This window comes from Sinocyclocheilus anshuiensis, unplaced genomic scaffold, assembly GCF_001515605.1.
Source record: "Sinocyclocheilus anshuiensis isolate Anshui unplaced genomic scaffold, SAMN03320099.WGS_v1.1 scaffold816, whole genome shotgun sequence".
Classification (NCBI taxonomy): Eukaryota; Metazoa; Chordata; class Actinopteri; order Cypriniformes; family Cyprinidae; genus Sinocyclocheilus; species Sinocyclocheilus anshuiensis.
In genome coordinates, this window is record NW_015554154.1 from 1,432,195 (window position 1) to 1,454,190 (window position 21,996).

General features: G+C 36.2%; 2 protein-coding genes across 2 annotated transcripts; one reads left to right on the forward strand and one right to left on the reverse strand.

Moving 5' to 3' along the window:
* Window positions 1-471: 471 nt before the first annotated feature.
* On the reverse strand, window positions 472-5,453 carry polr2m (RNA polymerase II subunit M). The gene is made up of 4 exons (XM_016463542.1): window positions 5,171-5,453; window positions 4,180-4,746; window positions 2,727-2,934; window positions 472-2,440 (listed from the first exon to the last, which is right to left on the reverse strand). The coding sequence occupies exons 1-4, from the start codon at window positions 5,278-5,280 to the stop codon at window positions 2,297-2,299; spliced, it is 1,029 nt and encodes a 342-aa protein (XP_016319028.1). The 5' UTR covers window positions 5,281-5,453; the 3' UTR covers window positions 472-2,296.
* A 412-nt stretch (window positions 5,454-5,865) lies between these two features.
* On the forward strand, window positions 5,866-7,311 carry serf2b (small EDRK-rich factor 2b). The gene is made up of 3 exons (XM_016463440.1): window positions 5,866-5,980; window positions 6,697-6,805; window positions 6,901-7,311. Exons 1-3 carry the CDS (start codon window positions 5,974-5,976, stop codon window positions 6,965-6,967), a joined length of 183 nt encoding a protein of 60 aa, XP_016318926.1. The 5' UTR covers window positions 5,866-5,973; the 3' UTR covers window positions 6,968-7,311.
* Window positions 7,312-21,996: the final 14,685 nt, after the last annotated feature.

Here is a 21,996-nt window from a genome sequence, read left to right on the forward strand (position 1 = left end):
TGAGAGCTCTCTGACACTCCATAGACAGCAAGGGTCCTATCACGAAATAACGACTTTATTTAACAATTCGTCTCCTCCGCGTCACCCTAGCGCCATTTTGGAGAGTATCCACTGAACGCAAACAGCGTATGCTGGAGACGAATTGTTGAATATAGTAGTTATTTTTGTTTTCTTTGCGTACAAAAAGTCATCTTTAGCTTCATAAAATTACGGAGTCAGAGAGCTCTCAGAATTCATCAAAAATATCTTAATTTGTGTTCTGAAGATGAACGGAGGTCTTTCGGGTTTAAAACGACATGAGGGAGAGTAATTAATGACAGAATTTGAATTTTTGGGTGAATCTATAACTTAAAATATTATAAAACAAAAACATTAAAAATAAAGATATACAACATTAAACTGAAAATATAAGTTTGATTTATTACAACAGAAGTAGAAGAGCTAAATATCTGATTAGATAAAAGGGCCTCCGAAAACAGTCTTGGAGAACGGGGGGACCTTGGAGCCAAAAAGTTATGCATTTGGGTATGTGACCTGCTCTGAGTCTCATTAGAGCTCAGATTTACTGAGAAACTAGATCTAGAGTAGACAGAGAAAAGGCTAGGGAGAGGAACAAAGACAGATTTATGTCTCAAAGCAGTGATGAATCAAAATGCATTTAAATAAGATAAAGTAGCAAGAGAAATGCATTATTCCAACTTTATTCTACCCTGCATAATTAGTTCATATTCTCTGCTGCAGTAAAATGTTTTCATTGGCAAAAACAGTATCCTTTCATCCTGTTCACAGCTCAAAAATGTTGCCCATTCTCTGAGGGCATGATTTCACACTTGTGGTAGATGAAAACCACTTGCAGATGACTCCACAAGACATTTATTGATCCGAGACGATGGGTGTGGGGGCATGTGGAAAGCAAAAACTGCAGCAAAAAACAACTTAAAGACACTGTCGGGACGCATGCTTGAGACCAACTCAAGCATATCTATGTACTCACGAGCGGTTCAGATCAGCACGGCAATCTAGTGTGTAATTGATAACAGTCTTTTTTCCTCTGTATGCAAGGTAGACTTAATTAATACCACATAGAGAGGAGATTCTTTCTGGACAAGTCTGACATATTTATCACGAGACGTCTGGATAAGGCACTCTGGAGTTCATCACAGAGAGTGTCTAAACAAAAACCTGCCAGATGTGTTAGGATCTTTTTTCTGAGGCAGCAGTTCCCATCAACGGGCAGAAGCAATTACTAGAGGTTATCACAGGTCATCAACTGCAGAGCGCCGCAGATTTGGATTTCCTCCATCTTCAAGCTCCCTTTTCTCCATTTAAATATACAGAGTCCTGAATAATATGTAAAGAAAATACGTTGTTTACATCCTGAGAGGTAAAAAAAAATAGTGAATTTTAAGAATTTTTATTAGCGCTCATGGCTTTGGAAATTGCATGTGTCATGTCTGTCTATCTGTTGCCATCCCAGAATGCATTGCCACTTCATGCAGTAACATGATCTAAATAAAATCCAGATGTACTCCACCAATTGGTCTAATTCCTTCAAGCCTCGATATTTCACATTACATATATTAATCATCTGAGGCATGTCACAGATTTCTGCACTGATAACAACATCCCTCCCTTCAAACGACAGCTGACTCATTCCAATCAAACCAGTGGGGCGCTTATCAAAACAATGCTGTGGAAAGGGAGGGAGGGAGACAGACATTTCCCGGGCTGCTGCACTCAAGTGACAAAACATTAAGTGCTTCCACATTTAGTTTATAAAACTGCGGTTTCTGTTATCTGATTCAAAGAACCAACCACAAGTTTTAGAGGTCAATTCAGAGGGTTTTTTTAAATAAACACTAAGAAAGGTCATACAAAAATATTCTATTACCATCTTCAGAATAACACACGATATACACCCTTAAAGTTATGGCTGATAAGAGCTTTGAATTATATTATTCTATACAAGACAACAGGTGTGGACCTGCCGAGGTATCAGGTTTTTTGGCATTAAGCTTGCCAAGATAATCTGTTACTGTTGGACAGTAACATTTTCACATGCAAAAACGGTCGGTTTTCACACAGTAACTCTTAACTTGATTCAACCTGCTGTTATTTATCTTCAATGGCAGAATCCAAGACATTGTCAGCGCAGTTCATGAAGAGCCCTTCTCTTGTCCTCAGGCTGAAAGCCTCTCTCCAGGGTCCTGAAGCATGGGCTCTAGGCCTAGAGTTGGTTCAGGGCAAGGGGCCAAACATATCAACAAGCCAGTGCCCTCTCTGTAGGGCCCCACGATCAGTCCTCCTCTGAGGAAAGCTGGGCCCCATCATCATGCACCTCTCTGTAGGCTGCCAGTGGGCCTCCTTCTGGGTTGTAACTCTCCATCTTGAAACTCAGACCATCTGCCAGCTTCTGGGCAACTTGTTTGGCCTGCAACTCCTGAAATGAACAGTATACACAATAACATAAATGTACTACTTCCTGAATACAGAACGAGGCAGAAACACCCACACACAAGTGGCAAACATGCACAGGTCTTATACTCTCTGCTGGGTGTATTCAAGTAGTACTACTTCCTCTCAACATCTCAAAATAGTTGAAGATTTTGTGGGATAGAACGTTTTTGAGGCCTCAGATGCTTTGAAATGTCATTTATGTATATCACTTTGATCATTCAAATCTCAGTTTCTATCAGTCTGCTTTCAGCAAGACATCTTCAACCTACCAGGTGTTTTCTGGTCTGCTCTTGCAGAAGGTCAGCCGACTCCTCTAATGACAGCAACTGGGCAGGACTGTGGTGCAGGGGTGGAAGCTGGGCCGCAGTGATGTCATCCAGGTGTTTTCGGTCTCGTTGTCTTCTGGCCTCTGCAGTAAGTGGCGTGGTGCTGCCAGAGGCCTGACTAGGTGATGAAGACTCGGATTTTACAGCTAACCTAAATAAAAAACAGACACTTTTAACCAAAGTTAATGTTAATGTATTTACTTAACATTTTCCAAACCCAAAAGACTTTGGCTCATCTTCAAAACACATATTAATGAAGCCCGAGAGGTTTCTGACCCAGTCCAGGTAACCAGAGCTTACCAGATCCAAAAAGGTCAATTGAATCCTTATAAATAAAACGTTTTAAGCTCTGTGAAGAAATATAATCACTTGATATGAAAGGAAGAACAAACCTCACTGGTTCTTGTGCATCATGCATGCACGTTTGAGCTTCCATGTTTATCATACCTGCATGTAATGTGCTCAATGTGTATCAATCATTGTTTCAGGGTATCTGCAGGATTTGAAAAATCAAATCTAAGACTTTTTAAAGGGGTCATATGATGTTGCTAAAAAGAACATTATTTTGTGTATTTGGTGTAATGAAATGTGTTTATGCGGTTTAAGGTTCAAAAAACACATTATTTTCCACATACTGTACATTATTGTTTCTCCTCTATGCCCCGCCTTTCTGAAACGCGTCGATTTTTACAAAGCTCATCGGTCTGAAAAAGCGAGGTGTGCTGTGATTGGCCAGCTATTCAGTGAGTTGTGATTGGCCGAATACCTCAAGTGTGTGATGGAAATGTTACTCCCTTACCATATTGTGATGCCGTGTCCCGGCCGGAGCGACTAGACAAAAACATTAAAACCCATTACAAACGAGGCATTTGTTGCATCCAGTGGGGACATAATTACGGATTATAATGACTTATACTGTCTTTTGCCGCATAAACGTAAAACCATGTCTGCATTTGTGATCGGAGAAACGACAAACAACAAGACTTTAGTCTTTGCAACTTTACAGATCTCCTTTATGCACCAAGAGCTTGTAACACTCGCATCATATGACCCCTTTAAGACATGTAAAATAAAATTAACACCATATAAGCGAGATAGAGCAATGTCTATGGTAAGTTTTTTATAGCCTTAAATTTAATGCAACTACATTTTAGACTTTTTAAGGATCCACGGAAACCCTGTTGTTTAGATGTAAATAAAAATCTCTTCACAAGACTTGGATTAAACCACTTGATTCAAACAGATTCATTTTACAATGCCTTTTCAAGACATTTTTTGATGATCTAACAATAACAAAAATTTCATTTTTGTGTGAACTGTCCCTTTAATGTATTATATTTCAGCTTATTTTCCAAGAAAACACAAAGCTATGCAATGGCAGCATAGTTCTACTCACTGGTTTGGTTTGAATCTGGGCTTCCTCATATTCACACTTTTCTCTGTCTTCTCCAGAACTTCTATGTAATGTGGTTTCTTCTGTTGCTGATTACCCTGAAAGGGCTTACTATGAGACAGAGCTTTTATGGTGTCTTGGTCGGAGCCACTGTTACTTTCATCAAGAGTTACTCGTCCAAACACCTCCACAAGCTCTGTGTCTTTCATCAGTGAAGCTGCTGCATTCCCACTGGCTGTTTGTAGCGTTTCAGCAGGCTCAGGCTGGGATGTCAAAGACTCCTCTTGGCCCAACAGACCACCATTTTCCTGTATGTTAGCCGCATCGATATTGACATTGGCTTGGTTTCTGTCATGGGATGGGATAATCATGTCCAAATTGGATTCTAAATGCTTATCTGTGCTTCGCTTGGCAAGGGCATGCTGATATTTAGCCTGAAACTCTGTCCGGACAGAGATTAAACTTGCTTGTTTTCTCTCCTCCTCCTCCAGATGTCCAAGTGCAATGTGTACTTTCTCCACAAAGTCAGCAATCTTCTTTCCCTTATCTGGAAGGCTCTGAAGAAATCTCCTGAAGAAATCATAAACAGTACAAATCACATTTAATCATATTTATTTACATAGCACAACAGAATGTTTTAAAGCAGCTTCACAGTAATAAACGTGAAAATAACAGTGTTCATGCTGCACACTATTGATTAATCACTTCAACAAGGTATCAAATTCATTTGTATTACATATAATTGGGTCTTTTTGCGTTTAATTATAAACTGTCCCAACTGTGTGACACTGACAGGATGCACTGATCTATGTTATTTAATAGACTAATAAGAAGGTGAGGGCGCCAAAGGATTTGGAAAGATCCAGAATATTTAATCAGCATAATAATCTAGTCAGAAATCTTAAATCCTAATTTAGCTATATATACACATCATGAATTATATATTCAGGAACCACTCAATTAAAATAAATGAAAAGCATAAAAAAACACTTACTTATTAGACAGTAACTGTTCTTGTCGTGACAGTATCTCCAAGAGCTGATCTTTACTCTTGCTGCTCAGATCACCCACTTCCCCTTGGCGCGCTGTCCACGCCGACGACATGATCAAATCTGTGAAAAATAAACCTGTATAATCTCACGCTGGCACGTTCACCCTAGTCTTCATGACTGATCATCATACAGGACGTCAGAAATTCACTTATACCGCCATGTGTCAACATAAGCAATGGCAATGAAGTAAGCGACGATAATACCACACCAGATATGTCACATTCATTACAAAATAAAAGACCCAAAGCAAAAACTGTCAATCGGAGTTCTACATTTTGTCATTCTCAACAAGTTTTTGTAAAATTACATTTAGTTAATTTCTGATTTAGAAAATGCTTACAATAAAACTTCAAGTTTGGTGTTTGGTAAATAATAAATAAATAAGATAAAAATAAATAAATAAATAAATATAAAAGAGGGCCATTATATTACATAAGATTCCTTATATATATATAAAAAAAAACAAACTTAAATGCAGAGCAAATTCTAACAGTCTTTATAGCTTTACACCGAAATCACATTCAAATAATTTCTCCGTTCTCCATTCCTCTTAAAATCCCATATGACGTAATGACGTCCATTCACGATCACGAGGTGCGTTCACCTGGAAACGCGCTGCTGTATTCCGATATAGTGTTGTCGTAAAGCTTCCGAATCGACTCGGGTCTGCCAGCCATCATAAGTAACGTTACAGGGGGTTCCGCCTGGTTGAGCTTTGCGCTCCGGCGACAACAAAAGAGCAATCATGACGAGTGAGTATTGATTTTTATTCATTTTGTTGACATGATCTCAGCTTCTACTATTATTAATGAAAGTACTTTAGTAGAAAAAGCCAAATACAGGAGCGGTACGATACAAGGCTAACTAGCTAGCTTATTCTGTCTAGAGTCCACGAAAAGAAATCACAAGATTAACCCGTTAAACAAGGCTAATGCTGGTTTGTGGTGACATTAGTGATTATTAATTATTTATTATATACACTACGGCACGGAAAACGTTTTCTAGATGTTGTGTAAAAGTTAGTTTATGTGTGACAAGTTGACAGACGTTACACATTAGCAAACTTAAATTATATTGTCAATAATACTTCAATAGTAATTCCACGCGGCGAAATTATTTTCTGAGGAGTGGACAAAATGTTTCAGAAGATCAGGAAGTTGTTTATTTGTTATACTGTCGATAGTTTTTGTCAGTGTATTGTGCGGATGTTGTTATTGTTATGAAGCTCTCTGGCGCCCTCATTGCCACGTCGCCTCACTGCTACACATGACTGTGTTGATCATACTGTACACAGATTAGGGTTTACATATTAAACAGTACAGCATCAACGTTCCTTACTTTAAAAAATACACTTCCTGATACTGAATAGATTTGCCAGTTGCAGTCTGGAGATTTTAAAATTTTCTCAAATTTAAGGCAGTAAAGTATGATTAAGCCATTAAGAGTGTTGCAATGTCTCGTCCTGCAGGGGGGAATCAGCGTGAACTTGCCCGTCAGAAGAATGCTAAAAAGCAAAACGATCAGACCAAAGGGAAGAAAAAAGAGGATGGCCTCTCAGCATCTGCCCGTAAGCAAAGGTACAACACATAAAGATAATAACTAACAGATGCATTGAATTGCGAAGTGCATCATACTGAATGTGAATATTATTATTATTTTTTTTGTATTTCAGAGATGCTGAAATCATGCAGCAGAAGCAAAAAAAGGCAAATGAGAAGGGGGACCCTAAAGGCAAATAACCAGTGAATGGGGCATTGACCGACATGGCATCCTGATTTTTTTCTTTTGTCAAGAGAGACTATCTGTCATTGTGTAGATGTGGAGACTTTGATTCTTTAATGTTTGAACCCAAACTCCATAATGTGCTTGAAAGGGCATATCAACTATACAGTACATAATGATTTGTGTTCAGCTATGGAGGAGAGAGTTTTTTATGTTCGAATAATCAGAGCAAGCCCAAATAATGGGAGTCTCAAAAATGTCTGGACTGGCATTGTAATCTTGTATTTTTGTATGAAGTGCCCTTCTTAATAAAATGTACATTTTAATTCACACCTAGCAATTAAACTGTTATCTCTATTAACGTGCGTGTATTATGATTCAGTGTTTTTAGCCATTCACAATTTTTTCATTTACTTTGATATCTTTGCTTTTTTTTATTCAGAATAAGCTGTGGTGTTCAGATAAGGTTTGAGGACTGATTTCTACAAACTACAACCCATTTACCATATACTTGCTAAAGCAGTTACAATGTGATTGACAGTATTCAAATTATTCAGTGCACTTTTTAATAAGATGTGTGAAGTAAATAAATATGAGCCATATTTAAAAATAGTGGTGAACTCTCAGGGCATCACATGTATATAAATAAATTTTTACTCATCTTTATTTGCTTTTTTTATTCTACTACTGATATGAAATGTCAGTAACCTCATTGTATACTATAAATTGGTGCTAACATTATGGACTATAATGTATGATATCCATAGTTTTTCCAAATTTATGGCCTGGACTTTAAATGCATATTCCACCACTGTTAGGTAGGTCTGTGGGTAGGAAGAAACTGTCAAGGCCTATGTCACAGAAGCAGGAATGTGTGGGTATGCTGTAAACATCGAAAATGTTTCTACTTATTGCTTGATAGATCTCTCTGAAATGGGTTCCCAGAAGCCACTTGTCTTTGTACACTCTGTGAACAGCAAAAACGAATCTGGCCATGGCCATTCACTGGATGCTATTTTTAACTAATCAGATTTCGAGGCGCTATCCAATAGGGTCTGGCTGCAGACATGCACTTGCATTTTCAGACTTGCACTCTCAGACACCTGCACTTCCGCAATTGACATCACTTGCAGTCCTTTTATTTTTTTTATTTTTTTATTTTTTTATTGAATCTCTCAACATTTTACACAAGTAGCCAGGTAGTGAAGACAAGAAAAAAGAAACTAAGTCACTTGCAATCGCCGCTTGCACTTTTAGCTACTTCCAATCCACACAAATCGTGCGTGGTTAAATGATTAAAACTAATTTAGTACTATAACATACAGGGTCCTGCAAGCCATCTGTAGGAGAAAAAGACAAGATCCACAAATCCGTGGCCACAAAACAGCAGAATATGAACGCAATGCGCAAAGTCTCTCATGAAGCGCTTTTAAACCTCCGTAGAAAACCATAAACACTTAATAGGCTATGACTTAATGTATTAAGATACTGCTATTAAAAGATCAAATTCAAGTTTATTAATATAATGTATGTATATAGTGTTTTCCTCCCGTACCGCAAAAGGTGGCATAATGTAGCATAACGGTCTAAGATTATAAAGACCTCATATGCTCCTCTTCATTATTAAAACATAATTAATATGTACATTTGAATTTGGTCTTGTGGCACAAGCGTTTTGCTTTTGCTGTAGGCGTATGGGAGGAAAAGTAAAAGTTTGCTCGTTGTGTTCATGGGCATATGCTTGCCTTGTAGTAGTACATTCAATTCATAAACTATATATCGAATTTGATCTTTTAATAGCACTATCTTAACACATTAAGCCATAAGTGTTTATGGTTTTCTACGGAGGTTTAAAAGCGCTTAACGAGAGACTTTGCGCATCATATTCTGCTATTCTGTGGCCACGGATCTGCGGGTCTTGTCTTTTTCTCCTACAGATGACTTGCAGGACCCTGTATGTTATAGTACTAAATCCGTTTACGGTAGCTGAGCGTGCAAGCGGCGATTGCAAGTGACTTCGTGATCCCAAAAGTGTCTGGCTGCAGACTTGCACTTGCACTCTCAGACTTGCACTCTCGGGCTTGCACTCTCAAACACTTGCGCTTCCGCTAGCGACGTCACTTGCAGTCTTTTTTATTAGAGTGAAAGTGCAAGTCTGCAGCCAGACCCTTCTCTCGTGATTTACTACTTATGTAAAATGTTAAGAGATTTCAATTTTAAAATAATAATTAATAAATTAAATCAAATAAAAAATAAAAAAAGACTGCAAGTGACGTCACTCACGGAAGTGCAGGTGTCTGAGAGTGCAAGTCTGAAAATGCAAGTGCATGTCTGCAGCCAGATATGACCCTTCTCGCGCTATCCCTCTGACGATTATTTTGATTTACTGTGACGTCTTTAGAGGGCAGGTTTTGCGAAACCACTAACAGCATATTACAATAGTAAGATAAAGCCATATGTTCACATTTTCCCGTTTATTATGGTTCCCAATAAGTTTAGTAATAAAGGTGATTATTTTAATTGCTTGTGTCCAAGTTCAGTTTTGCAGCAGCATGATTCAGAAAATAAAACGTAATTAGAACATAAATTGTATTTAAAATAATCATCGTATTGATAAAAGCGTCATAGGTTTTACATAGGCCAGGTTTAACATTTATTCTATTCACTGGTTCTATTACTTGAACCTTAGGCCGCATCGGTCAAATCTGGTTTTAGTGAAGCAGTTTGATTCGTGGTTTGGTTCAGACCAGCAAAAAGATCCGACTCTCAAACGATTCGTTCACTAAAGTATCGCTTACACACTACAGCTTCTTTAAATAAAACAGAGCCAACCTTAGATTCTGTCTCACGAAAGATAGCAAACGTTACTGCTCTGGGACAGGTTCTGTTGTTCAACACACCTCTATAGTTCATGATCCACGTCACGAGTACGTAACCAAATCCATTCTCATAGCATGCGTAGTATGGCAAGGATGTGTGTGTGGGATGGTATGGAAGAAAGTACAGTAGGTAGCGACCATTTCCCTATAAACTGTAAAATTGGAATAGAATTAGAACAAGTTGAAAGTGAAGAAAACCCTAGCTGGAAACTTAACACCAGAACCGCCAGAGGTCGCTGTATACCTAAAAGCGCCAGCGGGTAAATTTTACCCACGAACATGGCAACTGTATTTATATGGCTAAAGAACATGTTATTTCATTGTATTATGCTATTGTCTTCACAAAGAAGTGTCTAGAGTCATCAAATGATTATGTCTAGTCATCAACTATATTTTTATCTTGTTGTTTTATGTTCAATACTTTTTAATGCAGGCTACACTAATCCATAATGGTCAGTAGCCTAAGCTAAAAAAAAAAAAAGGTCTGCACTTACAACTGAAATTAGAAGGTAGTAGCCTAAATATTTGGGTGGGTTAATATTATAATACAATGTCATTAATCAATATATTAAGATAACCCATGCTATGAATGACTAAAACAGCCTATAGACAATAATGTTCAATAATGATTCACCACACTGCATAGGATGATGCGATGAAAAATCAAGCCCACAGCTTCACCTAAATATTTATTAATTTGTTTAGTTATATCATTTATAATTTGAATAAGAGAACAACACCATTAAACTTTGGGTAATCAAAAAAAATTGTTTTATTCATTACATCATATAGATCGGATTTTTTTTTCTTCAGGAAGCGGCTAGACTGAATAGCGACACAGTAGCGAACAATAAACGATAAAAAATTAATAATTAAACCAAAGTTTGACCAATTGGAGTAACGTTTGGCTAAAACATGTGGGACATTCTACCAGAAATGTACATTATCTGTCCTTGACTTGTTACAGTGAATAACAAGTATTACATCCAAAAAATGTCTAAAACTGACTGATGGTTGATTTCTGTGAGTTGTTCTGTAAAGGAATATGTCATTCATTAGGTTCTCAGATATTTTTTTATTTATTAAAAACACTTTTGAAAATTACAAATCCTGTCCTTGTCCTCAGCCAAATTGGACCTGCAGCTTTCATAGTTTTGTTATGCTAAAAACTGTTATTTAGAAAAAAAACTCGATCAATAACAAGTTTAAGTTGTTATCATTCACATCAACTGATTAAAAACATGAAATTATACATAAATTCTACAAATAAATACTATTTTACAACTGTCCCCATGTTTTCGGTCAGTCCTGTCACGTTTACATAAAACTCAACATAAAATGTGTGTAATGCGCCTTTAAAGGTATGACTCAAAGGAAGTGACATAATTTGACTGAGGTGAAGCGGACACTGATCAAGGGTGAGTTCTGTCATTGAATTGTATGATTTTAAGCTTGTTTTTGTATATTTTTTTGAGGAGGACGAGCTAAAGGGTCAGGCCCTGTCACGGTAAAACATCCCAGAAAATAATGAAAATCTTTTAAATCCAAAACATGTCTAAAAAAGTTACTGAAATTCCTTGATTGCATGTTAACAGTCTAATATTACATTAACATTAAAATTATAATAATCATTTAATATAGGAATGCTTATCAAAACTTAAAAAAAGAACACAAAACATAACTTTTTCTGCATCAACGAAATCCATAAAGTCAGTCCTGTCACAGCACCGTCAGTCCTGTCACGCCTCGGTCAGTCCTGTCACACAGGAAATTATGTTATAAAAATGTAATATTTGAGGAAATATTGATGAATTAATCTCTGTAACTGTGTAGATGAAGGTTGGAGTATCCACTACTGTTTTTGAAAAAATCTCCTATGTAAAGGCAGTTTTTTTACAACTATATGAGTGCCTGGCGGGGTATTCTGTGATTTTGTGTACTACAGTTGACCGAAAAGTTGCTTATATTCCTTATAATTAAATTACAAAACCATGTTAGATACAATCAGGGACATGTGACCAATAAGAAAATGCTATTTGTATCAAAGAAATTCATTAGGAAACCATTCTAGTAACATATACAAAGTTGTCTGTGACAGGGCCTGACATTTTAGGGGTGAAATGCGTATAAAAATTTATTTATTTAAATCATAAAAACATGCTTAGATGGCATGATATGTGTTTCATATAGATTTCTACCTTCCATAAATCGCCTTTTTTTGTTGTTGTCATTTTGACTTTATATATGAAACTCATAACCGCTAAATCAGTGAGTGAAAGGCGTTGCCTAGAAATGTACAATGTTAAAACGAGCGTTAAAACATAAGCGGCAAGAAAATGACAGCGCGAAAATACATGCATTATATAGCGGGTAACTTCTACCCGCTGGCGCTTAGGTATAAATGCCCCGTTTTCTGATCAGGTTTTATCTAAATAATTGTTAACAACATTGGATTGTAAATTACATCATTTTAGTAAAAGTCAATGACTGGGAGACTTGAATGTTTTATTTTAAATCTGTTATGTACATTTGAAAAACAGCCACGGGTAAAATTTACCCCGTGGCGGTTCTAGTGTTAAATCTGCTGACTGGGAAAAATCCCAAGAAATAAGTGAGACAAGAATGTTAGCAGTAGATATATCGGAAGAAGATGTTGATTAATTAAATAAATGTATAAGTGAAGTTATTTACAAAACAGCAACTGATGTAATTGGGAAAACCACAGGGAAAAGGAGAAAGAAGGTTGTACCATGGTGGACAGAAGAGTGCAGTGAAATTATATAACAAAAAGGAACAGCATATTTAAGAAAGTAAAAAAGTCATATTCATTTAATGATTTGATTGAATATAAGAGAACGCAAGCAATTGTCAGGGAAACAATTCGGATGGCAAAAAAATTATTATTGGAGGAAATTCTGTGATGAAATTGGAATAGAGACAGATGTTAGTGAAATGTGGGGAATGAAAAGAAAGATGGGAGGGATTCAACCTAATAGACAAATTCCAGTTTTAATTAATGAAGGAAAACAAGTCATATCTAACTCTGAAAAAGTAGAAGTATTGGCTGAAAATTTAGTTAAGGTTCATAGTAATAGAAATATATCAGAAGAAATTAGATTATATAGAGAAAACAACATGAAAGAAAATCCTAATATTTTAGATCAAAGAGATGTAAATGAAAGCTCAGTAGATGAAGTTCTTACCATGTATGAATTAAATCAGGCACTTGTGGGAGTGAGAAACACTTCTCCTGGTAAAGACGAAATATGTAATGAAATGATTTGATACCTATCAGATAAGTCAAATAACATTTTATTATATATTTTTAATGGAGTGTGGAAATTAGGAACGCTCCCTTCCTCTTGGAAACATGGCATAATTATTCCAATTGTAAAGCCAGGAAAAGACCATTCGCAAGTTACAAGTTACAGACCGATTGCATTAACTTCTAACCTCTGTAAACTAATGGAACGAATGGTAGTGGCGAGATTTAATTATGTTCTGGAATCAAAAAATCTTATATGTCCTCATCAGAGTGCTTTTAGAAAAGGCAGAAACACAACAGATGCAGTTTTAAGTCTAGAATCGGATATAAGAAAGGCTCAGGTTAATAAAGAAGTATTAGTTGGTGTGTTTTTGGACATTGAGAAAGCATACAATATGATGTGGAAGGAAGGACTTTTAATTAAATTGGATAAAATGAATATCAATGGTAGAATGTATAACTGGATTAAGGATATTTTAATTGATAGAACCATTCAAGTAAGGGTGGGTTCTTCATACTCAAAGATATATGCAATTGAAAATGGTGCCCCACAAGGTAGTGTTTGCAGCCCTATATTGTTCAACATAATGATAAACTATTTTTTTAATACAGTTGGACCGGGGATTGGAAAGTCCTTATATGCAGATGATGGTGCTTTATGGAAAAGAGGTAGAAATTTGTCGTATGTAGAAGAAAGCATGCAGAATGCTATTAAAGAAGTTGAAATGTGGGCAAGTAATTGGGGATTTCGAATATCAGTGGAAAAAACTAAAATAATATGTTTTTCAAAAAAGAAGACAACACCGGTTGGCATGAGCAAAAATTGTATGAGCAAAAACTGGAGCAAGTATCTGAATTTAGATTTTTAGGTATTTGGATGGCTTCGAAGATAACATTTGCAAAACACATTCAACAGATAGTAGATAAATGTAAAAGAGGAATAAATGTACTGAGGTGTTTGGCAGGAATAGATTGGGGAGCTGATAGACAGTCTCTAAAAATAACATACTGTGCACTTATAAGGTCTACATTAGATTACAGGAGTATGATTTATGGAACAGCTTCAGCATCTCTGTTAGATAAGGTGAATAAAATACAAAATCAGACATTGCGATTATGCTGTGGAGCATTTCAGACTTCTTCTGTATCAGCTTTACAGGTTGAAATGAATGAGATGCCACTGGAGCTTCGCAGGTTGAAGCTGAAACTGGTGTATTGGGCTACTATAAAAGGGCATTCAGAAATACACCCAGTAAAAAAAGTATTAGAAAACTGCTGGGAACATGAATATGTAAATCTAAATAGTTTTGGATGGAAAGCAAATAGTGAGGCTCATCAAATTGGAATAAGTAAATATGCTGTTTGCAATACTGTAGTGTTGCCTGTAACACCTCCATGGTTATTCCCAATGCCTGTAGTTGATCTTCAGGTTCTAGTACGTATAAATGATAAAAACAGACAAGAATCTAAAGATACAATAGTACATAAATATTTGGATCAGATGTATATATCAGTAACTCATATACAGGTGCATCTCAATAAATTAGAATGTCGTGGAAAAGTTCATTTATTTCTGTAATTCAACTCAAATTGTGAAACTCGTGTATTAAATAAATTCAATGCACACAGACTGAAGTAGTTTAAGTCTTTGGTTCTTTTAATTGTGATGATTTTGGCTCACATTTAACAAAAACCCACCAATTCACTATCTCAACAAATTAGAATACTTCATAAGACCAATAAAAAAAACATTTGTAGTGAATTGTTGGCCTTCTGGAAAGTATGTTCATTTACTGTACATGTACTCAATACTTGGTAGGGGCTCCTTTTGCTTTAATTACTGCCTCAATTCGGCGTGGCATGGAGGTGATCAGTTTGTGGCACTGCTGAGGTGGTATGGAAGCCCAGGTTTCTTTGACAGTGGCCTTCAGCTCATCTGTAAAAGAGGAATAAATGTACTGAGGTGTTTGGCGGGAATAGATTGGGGAGCTGATAGACAGTCTCTAAAAAGAATATACTGTGCACTTATAAGGTCTACATTAGACTATGGGAGTATGATTTATGGAACAGCTTCAGCATCTCTGTTAGATAAGGTGAATAAAATACAAAATCAGACATTGAGATTATGCTGTGGAGCATTTAAAACTTCTCCTGTATCAGCTTTACAGGTTGAAATGAATGAGATGCCACTGGAGCTTCGCAGGTTGAAGCTGAAACTGGTATATTGGGCTACTGTAAAAGGGCATTCAGAAATACATCCCGTTAAAAAAGTATTAGAAAACTGTTGGGAACATGAATACATAAATATAAATAGTTTTGGATGGAAAGCAAATAATGAGGCACATCAAATTGGAATAAGTAATTGGGATGTTTGCAATACTGTTGTGTTGCCAGTAACACCTCCATGGTTATTTCCAATGCCTGCAGTTGACTTTCAGTGACTTTGAGGTTTTAGTGAGTATAAATGATAAAAACAGACAAGAATCTAAAGATTCAATAGTACAGAAATATTTAGATCAGAAATATATATCAGTAACTCATATATATACAGATGGATCTAAAGATCCTGAAACAGGACGCACAGCAGCAGCAATATATGTTCCAAGGTTCAGGTATAAAATAGCAAAAAGAACATCTAATCATCTATCAGTTTATACAACAGAAATGATTGCAATATTATTGGCTCTTCAGTGGGTTGAAGAGATCAATATAGGCCTACCTGAAGTGGTCATATGTTCAGACTCTTTTTCAGCATTATCAAGTTTAATGAGTAAATCTTCAACTAGACAAGACATTTTATCAGACATTTTACAAAGTTTTTTCAGAATGCAAACAGTTATCTCTTTTGTATGGATACCTGCACATAGGAATAGAAGGGGAAAAAAAAACTAAAAAACATTAAAACATCCAGACATAGAATTTAATGTTCCGATGAGTAAATTAGAAATAAAAGGGCTAATTAAAAAAACATTAAAAGATATGTGGCAAAGTAAATGGGATGGTGATAATAAAGGACGACAATTATATAATATTCAAAAAATAGTTGGAATAAGTATCTACAGAATTAATGAACAGGATTTAAATAATTATACATTTTTTTGTTTGTTTGTTTGTTTTTTGTTTTTTCTTTAGCTTTTTAGTTTTTCCTTTAACATCAATGCTCCACACATTAATGATGGAAGAGCAACAAGAATTGATTTAGCAAAAGGAAAGTCATCTGCATTAGACTTAACCATTGTTTCGGGAAATTTGGCAAGGAGATGTATGTGGAATGTATTGAACCAAAATTTAATAGGTATTGATCATTATCCGATTACTTGTAAAATAGGAATAGATATGGAAGTGAATGTAGTGGAAAGATTGCCTAGATGGAAATTTAAGTCAGCTGACTAAATTTAAGGAGGTAAGTGAGACATTGATGATGGAACTAGAAGAATCAGTAAAGGAGGTTGAAGAATTAAACAATAGAATAAGTGAGAGTCTATGTAAGGCAGCAGAAGAAGTAATTGGTAAAAGCAAAACAAGTAGAAGGAAGAAGCCAGGTCCGTGGTGGAATGATGAGTGTAGTGAAGCAATAAAGCATCGGAATAAAGCTCTGAAAAAGGTTAGGAAAAACTATGTTTTTAACTTAACTTATAAGAAATTATTGGAGACAATATTGTGAAAGTATAGGGGAAGAAACTGAAATAAGTTCTGTGTGGGGAATGAGCAAGAAGATGAATGGAATACAAAGAAATAACAGTATTCCGGTTATAATAAATGGAAATAAACCAGCTGTTTTGGATATCGAAAAAGCTGAAGTTTTAGCCAAAGCCTTTGTAAAAGTACATAGTAATGATAATATCCCAGACAGTATGAGAAGGCATAGAGATAATTGTTTAAGAGATAATCCAGAATTATTAGTTCATAGAGGATTATCAGGAAGTACGTTAGATAATGATTTTTCCTTATATGAACTAAAAAGGGCCATTTTAGGGGCTAAGCAAACCTCCCCAGGGAAGGATGATGTGTGCTATGAAATGGTTAAGCATCTATCAGATACATCATTGTATATTTTGTTAAGGCTTTTTAATAGAATCTGGGATAAAGGGATCTTACAGACAATTTGTAAACATGGGATTATTATTCCAATAATGTGGGAAATCAAAGGTTGCGGGTTCGAGTCTCGTACCGGCAGGGATTGTGGGTGGGGGGAGTGAATGTACAGCGCTCTCTCCCACCTTCAATACCACAACTGAGGTGCCCTTGAGCAAGGCACTGAACCCCCAACTGCTCCCCGGGCGCCGCAGCAAAAAAATAAATAAAAAAATGGCTGCCCACTGCTCCGGGTGTGTGTTCACGGTGTGTGTGTGTTCACTGCTGTGTGTGTGCGCACTTTGGATGAGTTAAATGGGTGAAATGGCCACATGTCACGTCACACGTCACAATTGCAAAACCAGGAAAGGACCCTTCATTAGTTTCTAGTTACAGGCCTATAGCCCTAACGTCTAATCTGTGTAAAATTATGGAGAGAATGATTATATTTAGATTGAATCATGTTCTGGAAAATAAAGGATATTTTTATAGACATGTTTCACATACTATTTAAGTATCTATCAAAGACAGAATTAATGAACAGGATTTAAATAATTATACATTTTTTTGTTTGTTTGTTTGTTTTTTCTTCTTTCTTTAGCTTTTTAGTTTTTCCTTTAACATCAATGCTCCACACATTAATGATGGAAGAGCAACAAGAATTGATTTAGCAAAAGGAAAGTCATCTGCATTAGACTTAACCATTGTTTCGGGAAATTTGGCAAGGAGATGTATGTGGAATGTATTGAACCAAAATTTAATAGGTATTGATCATTATCCGATTACTTGTAAAATAGGAATAGATATGGAAGTGAATGTAGTGGAAAGATTGCCTAGATGGAAATTTAAGTCAGCTGACTAAATTTAAGGAGGTAAGTGAGACATTGATGATGGAACTAGAAGAATCAGTAAAGGAGGTTGAAGAATTAAACAATAGAATAAGTGAGAGTCTATGTAAGGCAGCAGAAGAAGTAATTGGTAAAAGCAAAACAAGTAGAAGGAAGAAGCCAGGTCCGTGGTGGAATGATGAGTGTAGTGAAGCAATAAAGCATCGGAATAAAGCTCTGAAAAAGGTTAGGAAAAACTATGTTTTTAACTTAACTTATAAGAAATTATTGGAGACAATATTGTGAAAGTATAGGGGAAGAAACTGAAATAAGTTCTGTGTGGGGAATGAGCAAGAAGATGAATGGAATACAAAGAAATAACAGTATTCCGGTTATAATAAATGGAAATAAACCAGCTGTTTTGGATATCGAAAAAGCTGAAGTTTTAGCCAAAGCCTTTGTAAAAGTACATAGTAATGATAATATCCCAGACAGTATGAGAAGGCATAGAGATAATTGTTTAAGAGATAATCCAGAATTATTAGTTCATAGAGGATTATCAGGAAGTACGTTAGATAATGATTTTTCCTTATATGAACTAAAAAGGGCCATTTTAGGGGCTAAGCAAACCTCCCCAGGGAAGGATGATGTGTGCTATGAAATGGTTAAGCATCTATCAGATACATCATTGTATATTTTGTTAAGGCTTTTTAATAGAATCTGGGATAAAGGGATCTTACAGACAATTTGTAAACATGGGATTATTATTCCAATAATGTGGGAAATCAAAGGTTGCGGGTTCGAGTCTCGTACCGGCAGGGATTGTGGGTGGAGTTAAATGGGTGAAATGGCCACATGTCACGTCACACGTCACAATTGCAAAACCAGGAAAGGACCCTTCATTAGTTTCTAGTTACAGGCCTATAGCCCTAACGTCTAATCTGTGTAAAATTATGGAGAGAATGATTATATTTAGATTGAATCATGTTCTGGAAAATAAAGGATATTTTTCTCCTTTCCAGAGTGGTTTTCGGAAAGGTCGGAAGTTCGGAACACTATGGATGCGGTTCTATGTCTAGAGTCTGATATAAGGAAGGCGCAGGTCAATAAGGAAGTTTTAGTAGGAGTATTTTTCGACGTGGAGAGAGCCTACGACATGATTTGGAAAGAGGGACTTCTAATTAAATTGGATAAGATGGGTATTGGTGGAAGAATGTTTAACTGGATTCATAGTTTCCTTTTTGATAGATCTATTCAAGTCAGGGTGGGTTCATCATTCTCCAAAACATATTATCCTGAAAACGGTACTCCTCTGGGAAGTGTGTGTAGCCCCATCTTATTTAATGTAATGATTAATGACATTTTTAGGACAGTGCAGGAGTCGAAAAGTCTCTCTTTGCAGATGATGGGGCATTGTGGAAGAGAGGCAGAAATGTTTTGTATGTGGTTAAAAGTATGCAGAGTGCAATTAATGAAGTGGAGAAATGGACAGATAAGTGGGGATTCCGATTATCAGTGTCAAAAACACAGGTTATCTGTTTCTCAAAAAAGAGAGAATGTAACAGTATAAAATGACAGCTATATGGCAAACCTTTAGAACAGGTGAATGTGTTAAGGTATCTGGGAGTTTGGCTGGATACTAAAGTGACATTTGGAATTCATATACAAACAATTGTTGATAAATGCAAAAAAGTTTTTAATATTTTAAGATGTCTAGCATGGGGTGGATTGGGGGGCCAGACGTCATTCACTGAAGAGAATTTATTGTGCACTAATTAGGTCAACCATAGATTATGGATGTATAGTACATGGGTCTGCGTCCAAAACATTGCTGCATAAAGTAGAAATGATTCAGTCACAGGCATTATTAATATGTTGTGGTGCTATCAGGTCTTCTCCTATTCCTGCCTTACAGGTAGAAATGAATGAAATGCCTCTTGATATCAGAAGAATAAAGCTAATGTTGAATTACTGGATATCAGTAAAGGGACATAATGATACTCATCCAATTAAAAAAGTGTTGTTAAAATGTTGGGAACATGAATCTGCCAGGCTTAATAGTTTTGGATGGATTGCAGAAGAGGAAGCTCTATCGAGAGGGATCCTAAATGTAGAGTTGAGCCAGACAGTAGTAGTGTCACCCATGTCACCGTGGCTCTTCTCTTTACCATTAGTAGATCTTAATTATTCCCTGTATAGAATGAACAAACATGAGTCTGGGAATTGCAGTCTATGTGGATTAGCAGAAACTGAAGAACATGTATTAATATACTGCACTGCTTATTAAAATGAAAGGATAATTCTGGTGGAAGAGTTAAAAGAAAAGGGTATAGGAAATATTACACTTAAAAAACTGCTGAATAATGGATTGGAAAGTTATAGAGTATATAAAGCATTAATGAAATATTTAAGAAAGGTGCATCTGTTTAAGAGGATTTAGAAGCCAATTTATTATTCGTTTGTTTTTTTTCTTTTTCTCTCAGCTTAGTCTTTCTTCTTGTTCCAACAATGAATCACACTCCAGCTCAGTAGGTGGCGGGAACGCACCTTTTTGTTTGCTTACCAACCGCCATAAAAAGACAGAAGAATGCTCCACACTCCATCCTAGTAGGTGGCGGCATAGACATAATAAATATGGGTGGCGGTATATGCACCTAAAGCTGGTTTGCCAACCGCCATATAAACGTCAAAGAAGAAGAAGAAGCCGTATGAGTCCCAATAGTATGTTCCTGCACAACCGGAGGCTGCAGTTTCAGGACCGCAGTTCTAGGACCCTATTCTTTTGTAACAGCGCCACCTACCGAATTGGATCACTAAAGATGGACGACATGGACAGCAATCAGAGTGAGTAACTTTACCGATTTTCAATTAAGTTTTATTTTATAACCTTAAAACGATGCAAAGTTTACGTAGCCAACGTGAGAACTGCTAAGAATTAATAATGAATTCCCGATTGCTAATTTTATTGATTATTACTATGTTCTTAATTCGTGACCATGATTTAATTAAGCTAAACCTTGTTGACATAATGACTACAATAAGTAAATCTAGCCAGCACATTAATTCAACTTAAAAAGATGATAAAAGCATGTTGATGTGAGATGTGTCAGATTTACCTGTAGCTTACTGTATTAGTGTGAAAACAATTTAAAATTGTTAACTCAAAGCAGGTATTACACACTTTGTGATTAACATCTGATGCATTTATAAATCAAAAATCACAATTTAAATTAAAAAAAAAATGTTCCTGAGATTTAATATCTTTAACAACATGTACAAACATTACTACAAACTAAACCACCAGGGTCCTAGAACTGCGGTCCTGAAACTGCAGCCTCCGGTTGTGCAGGAACACCCTTCTCGTATGAGTTGCTTATTAGTGCTCCACACTAGTAGCGGAACACACTTTTCTAATTAGTCAACTGGCGGATGACATCTGTCTGTTTTTAAAAGATGAGAAGCAGGTTCCTGTTATTGTGGATGCTTTGAATTCATTTTCTAATGCTTCTGGTCTCAGTCAATCGAAATAAAAGTGAAATTATGCCCGTACACAGTCTGGGCAAAGATCAAATAGAAGGTATTGAGGTCAAAAACTCTGTAAGATATTTAGGTATTTTAATTAGTAAATCTCCGACTGATAGAATTGTAGATAGCTTTTTGCAACGGATACAAAAATCAAAGAATATTTTCAATTGTTAGTTACAAAGAAACATAACCATTTATGGTCATGTTTTGATATCTAAAGCAGAAGGTATTTCTAGGATTTTTTACCCAGCTTTGTCTTTATATGTTGACCGAAAAACATGCTCATCTATCGACTCCATGTTATTTAAATTTTTGTGGAAAAATAAAACTGAATATGTTAAAAGGAAGACGCTGATTAGAAATACTTTGGAGGGAGGTGTGAATGCTTTGGACTTTAGTACTCTCAATCAAGTTTTTAAAATTGGTTGGATTAAACGTTGCCTGAATGCTGACCCTAATTTGTTATGGTTTTATAT

Bases quoted from the DNA above. Each gene is read 5' to 3' on its own strand.
- serf2b (XM_016463440.1), top strand. The intron at 6,806-6,900 runs GTACAACACATA...TTTGTATTTCAG, and splicing joins GCATCTGCCCGTAAGCAAAG to AGATGCTGAAATCATGCAGC.
- polr2m (XM_016463542.1), bottom strand. From the start codon at position 5,280: ATGTCGTCGGCGTGGACAGCGCGCCAAGGGGAAGTGGGTGATCTGAGC. The intron at 4,747-5,170 runs GTAAGTGTTTTT...TGATTTCTTCAG, and splicing joins GAACAGTTACTGTCTAATAA to GAGATTTCTTCAGAGCCTTC. The intron at 2,935-4,179 runs GTGAGTAGAACT...TTTTTTATTTAG, and splicing joins CCCAGATTCAAACCAAACCA to GTTAGCTGTAAAATCCGAGT.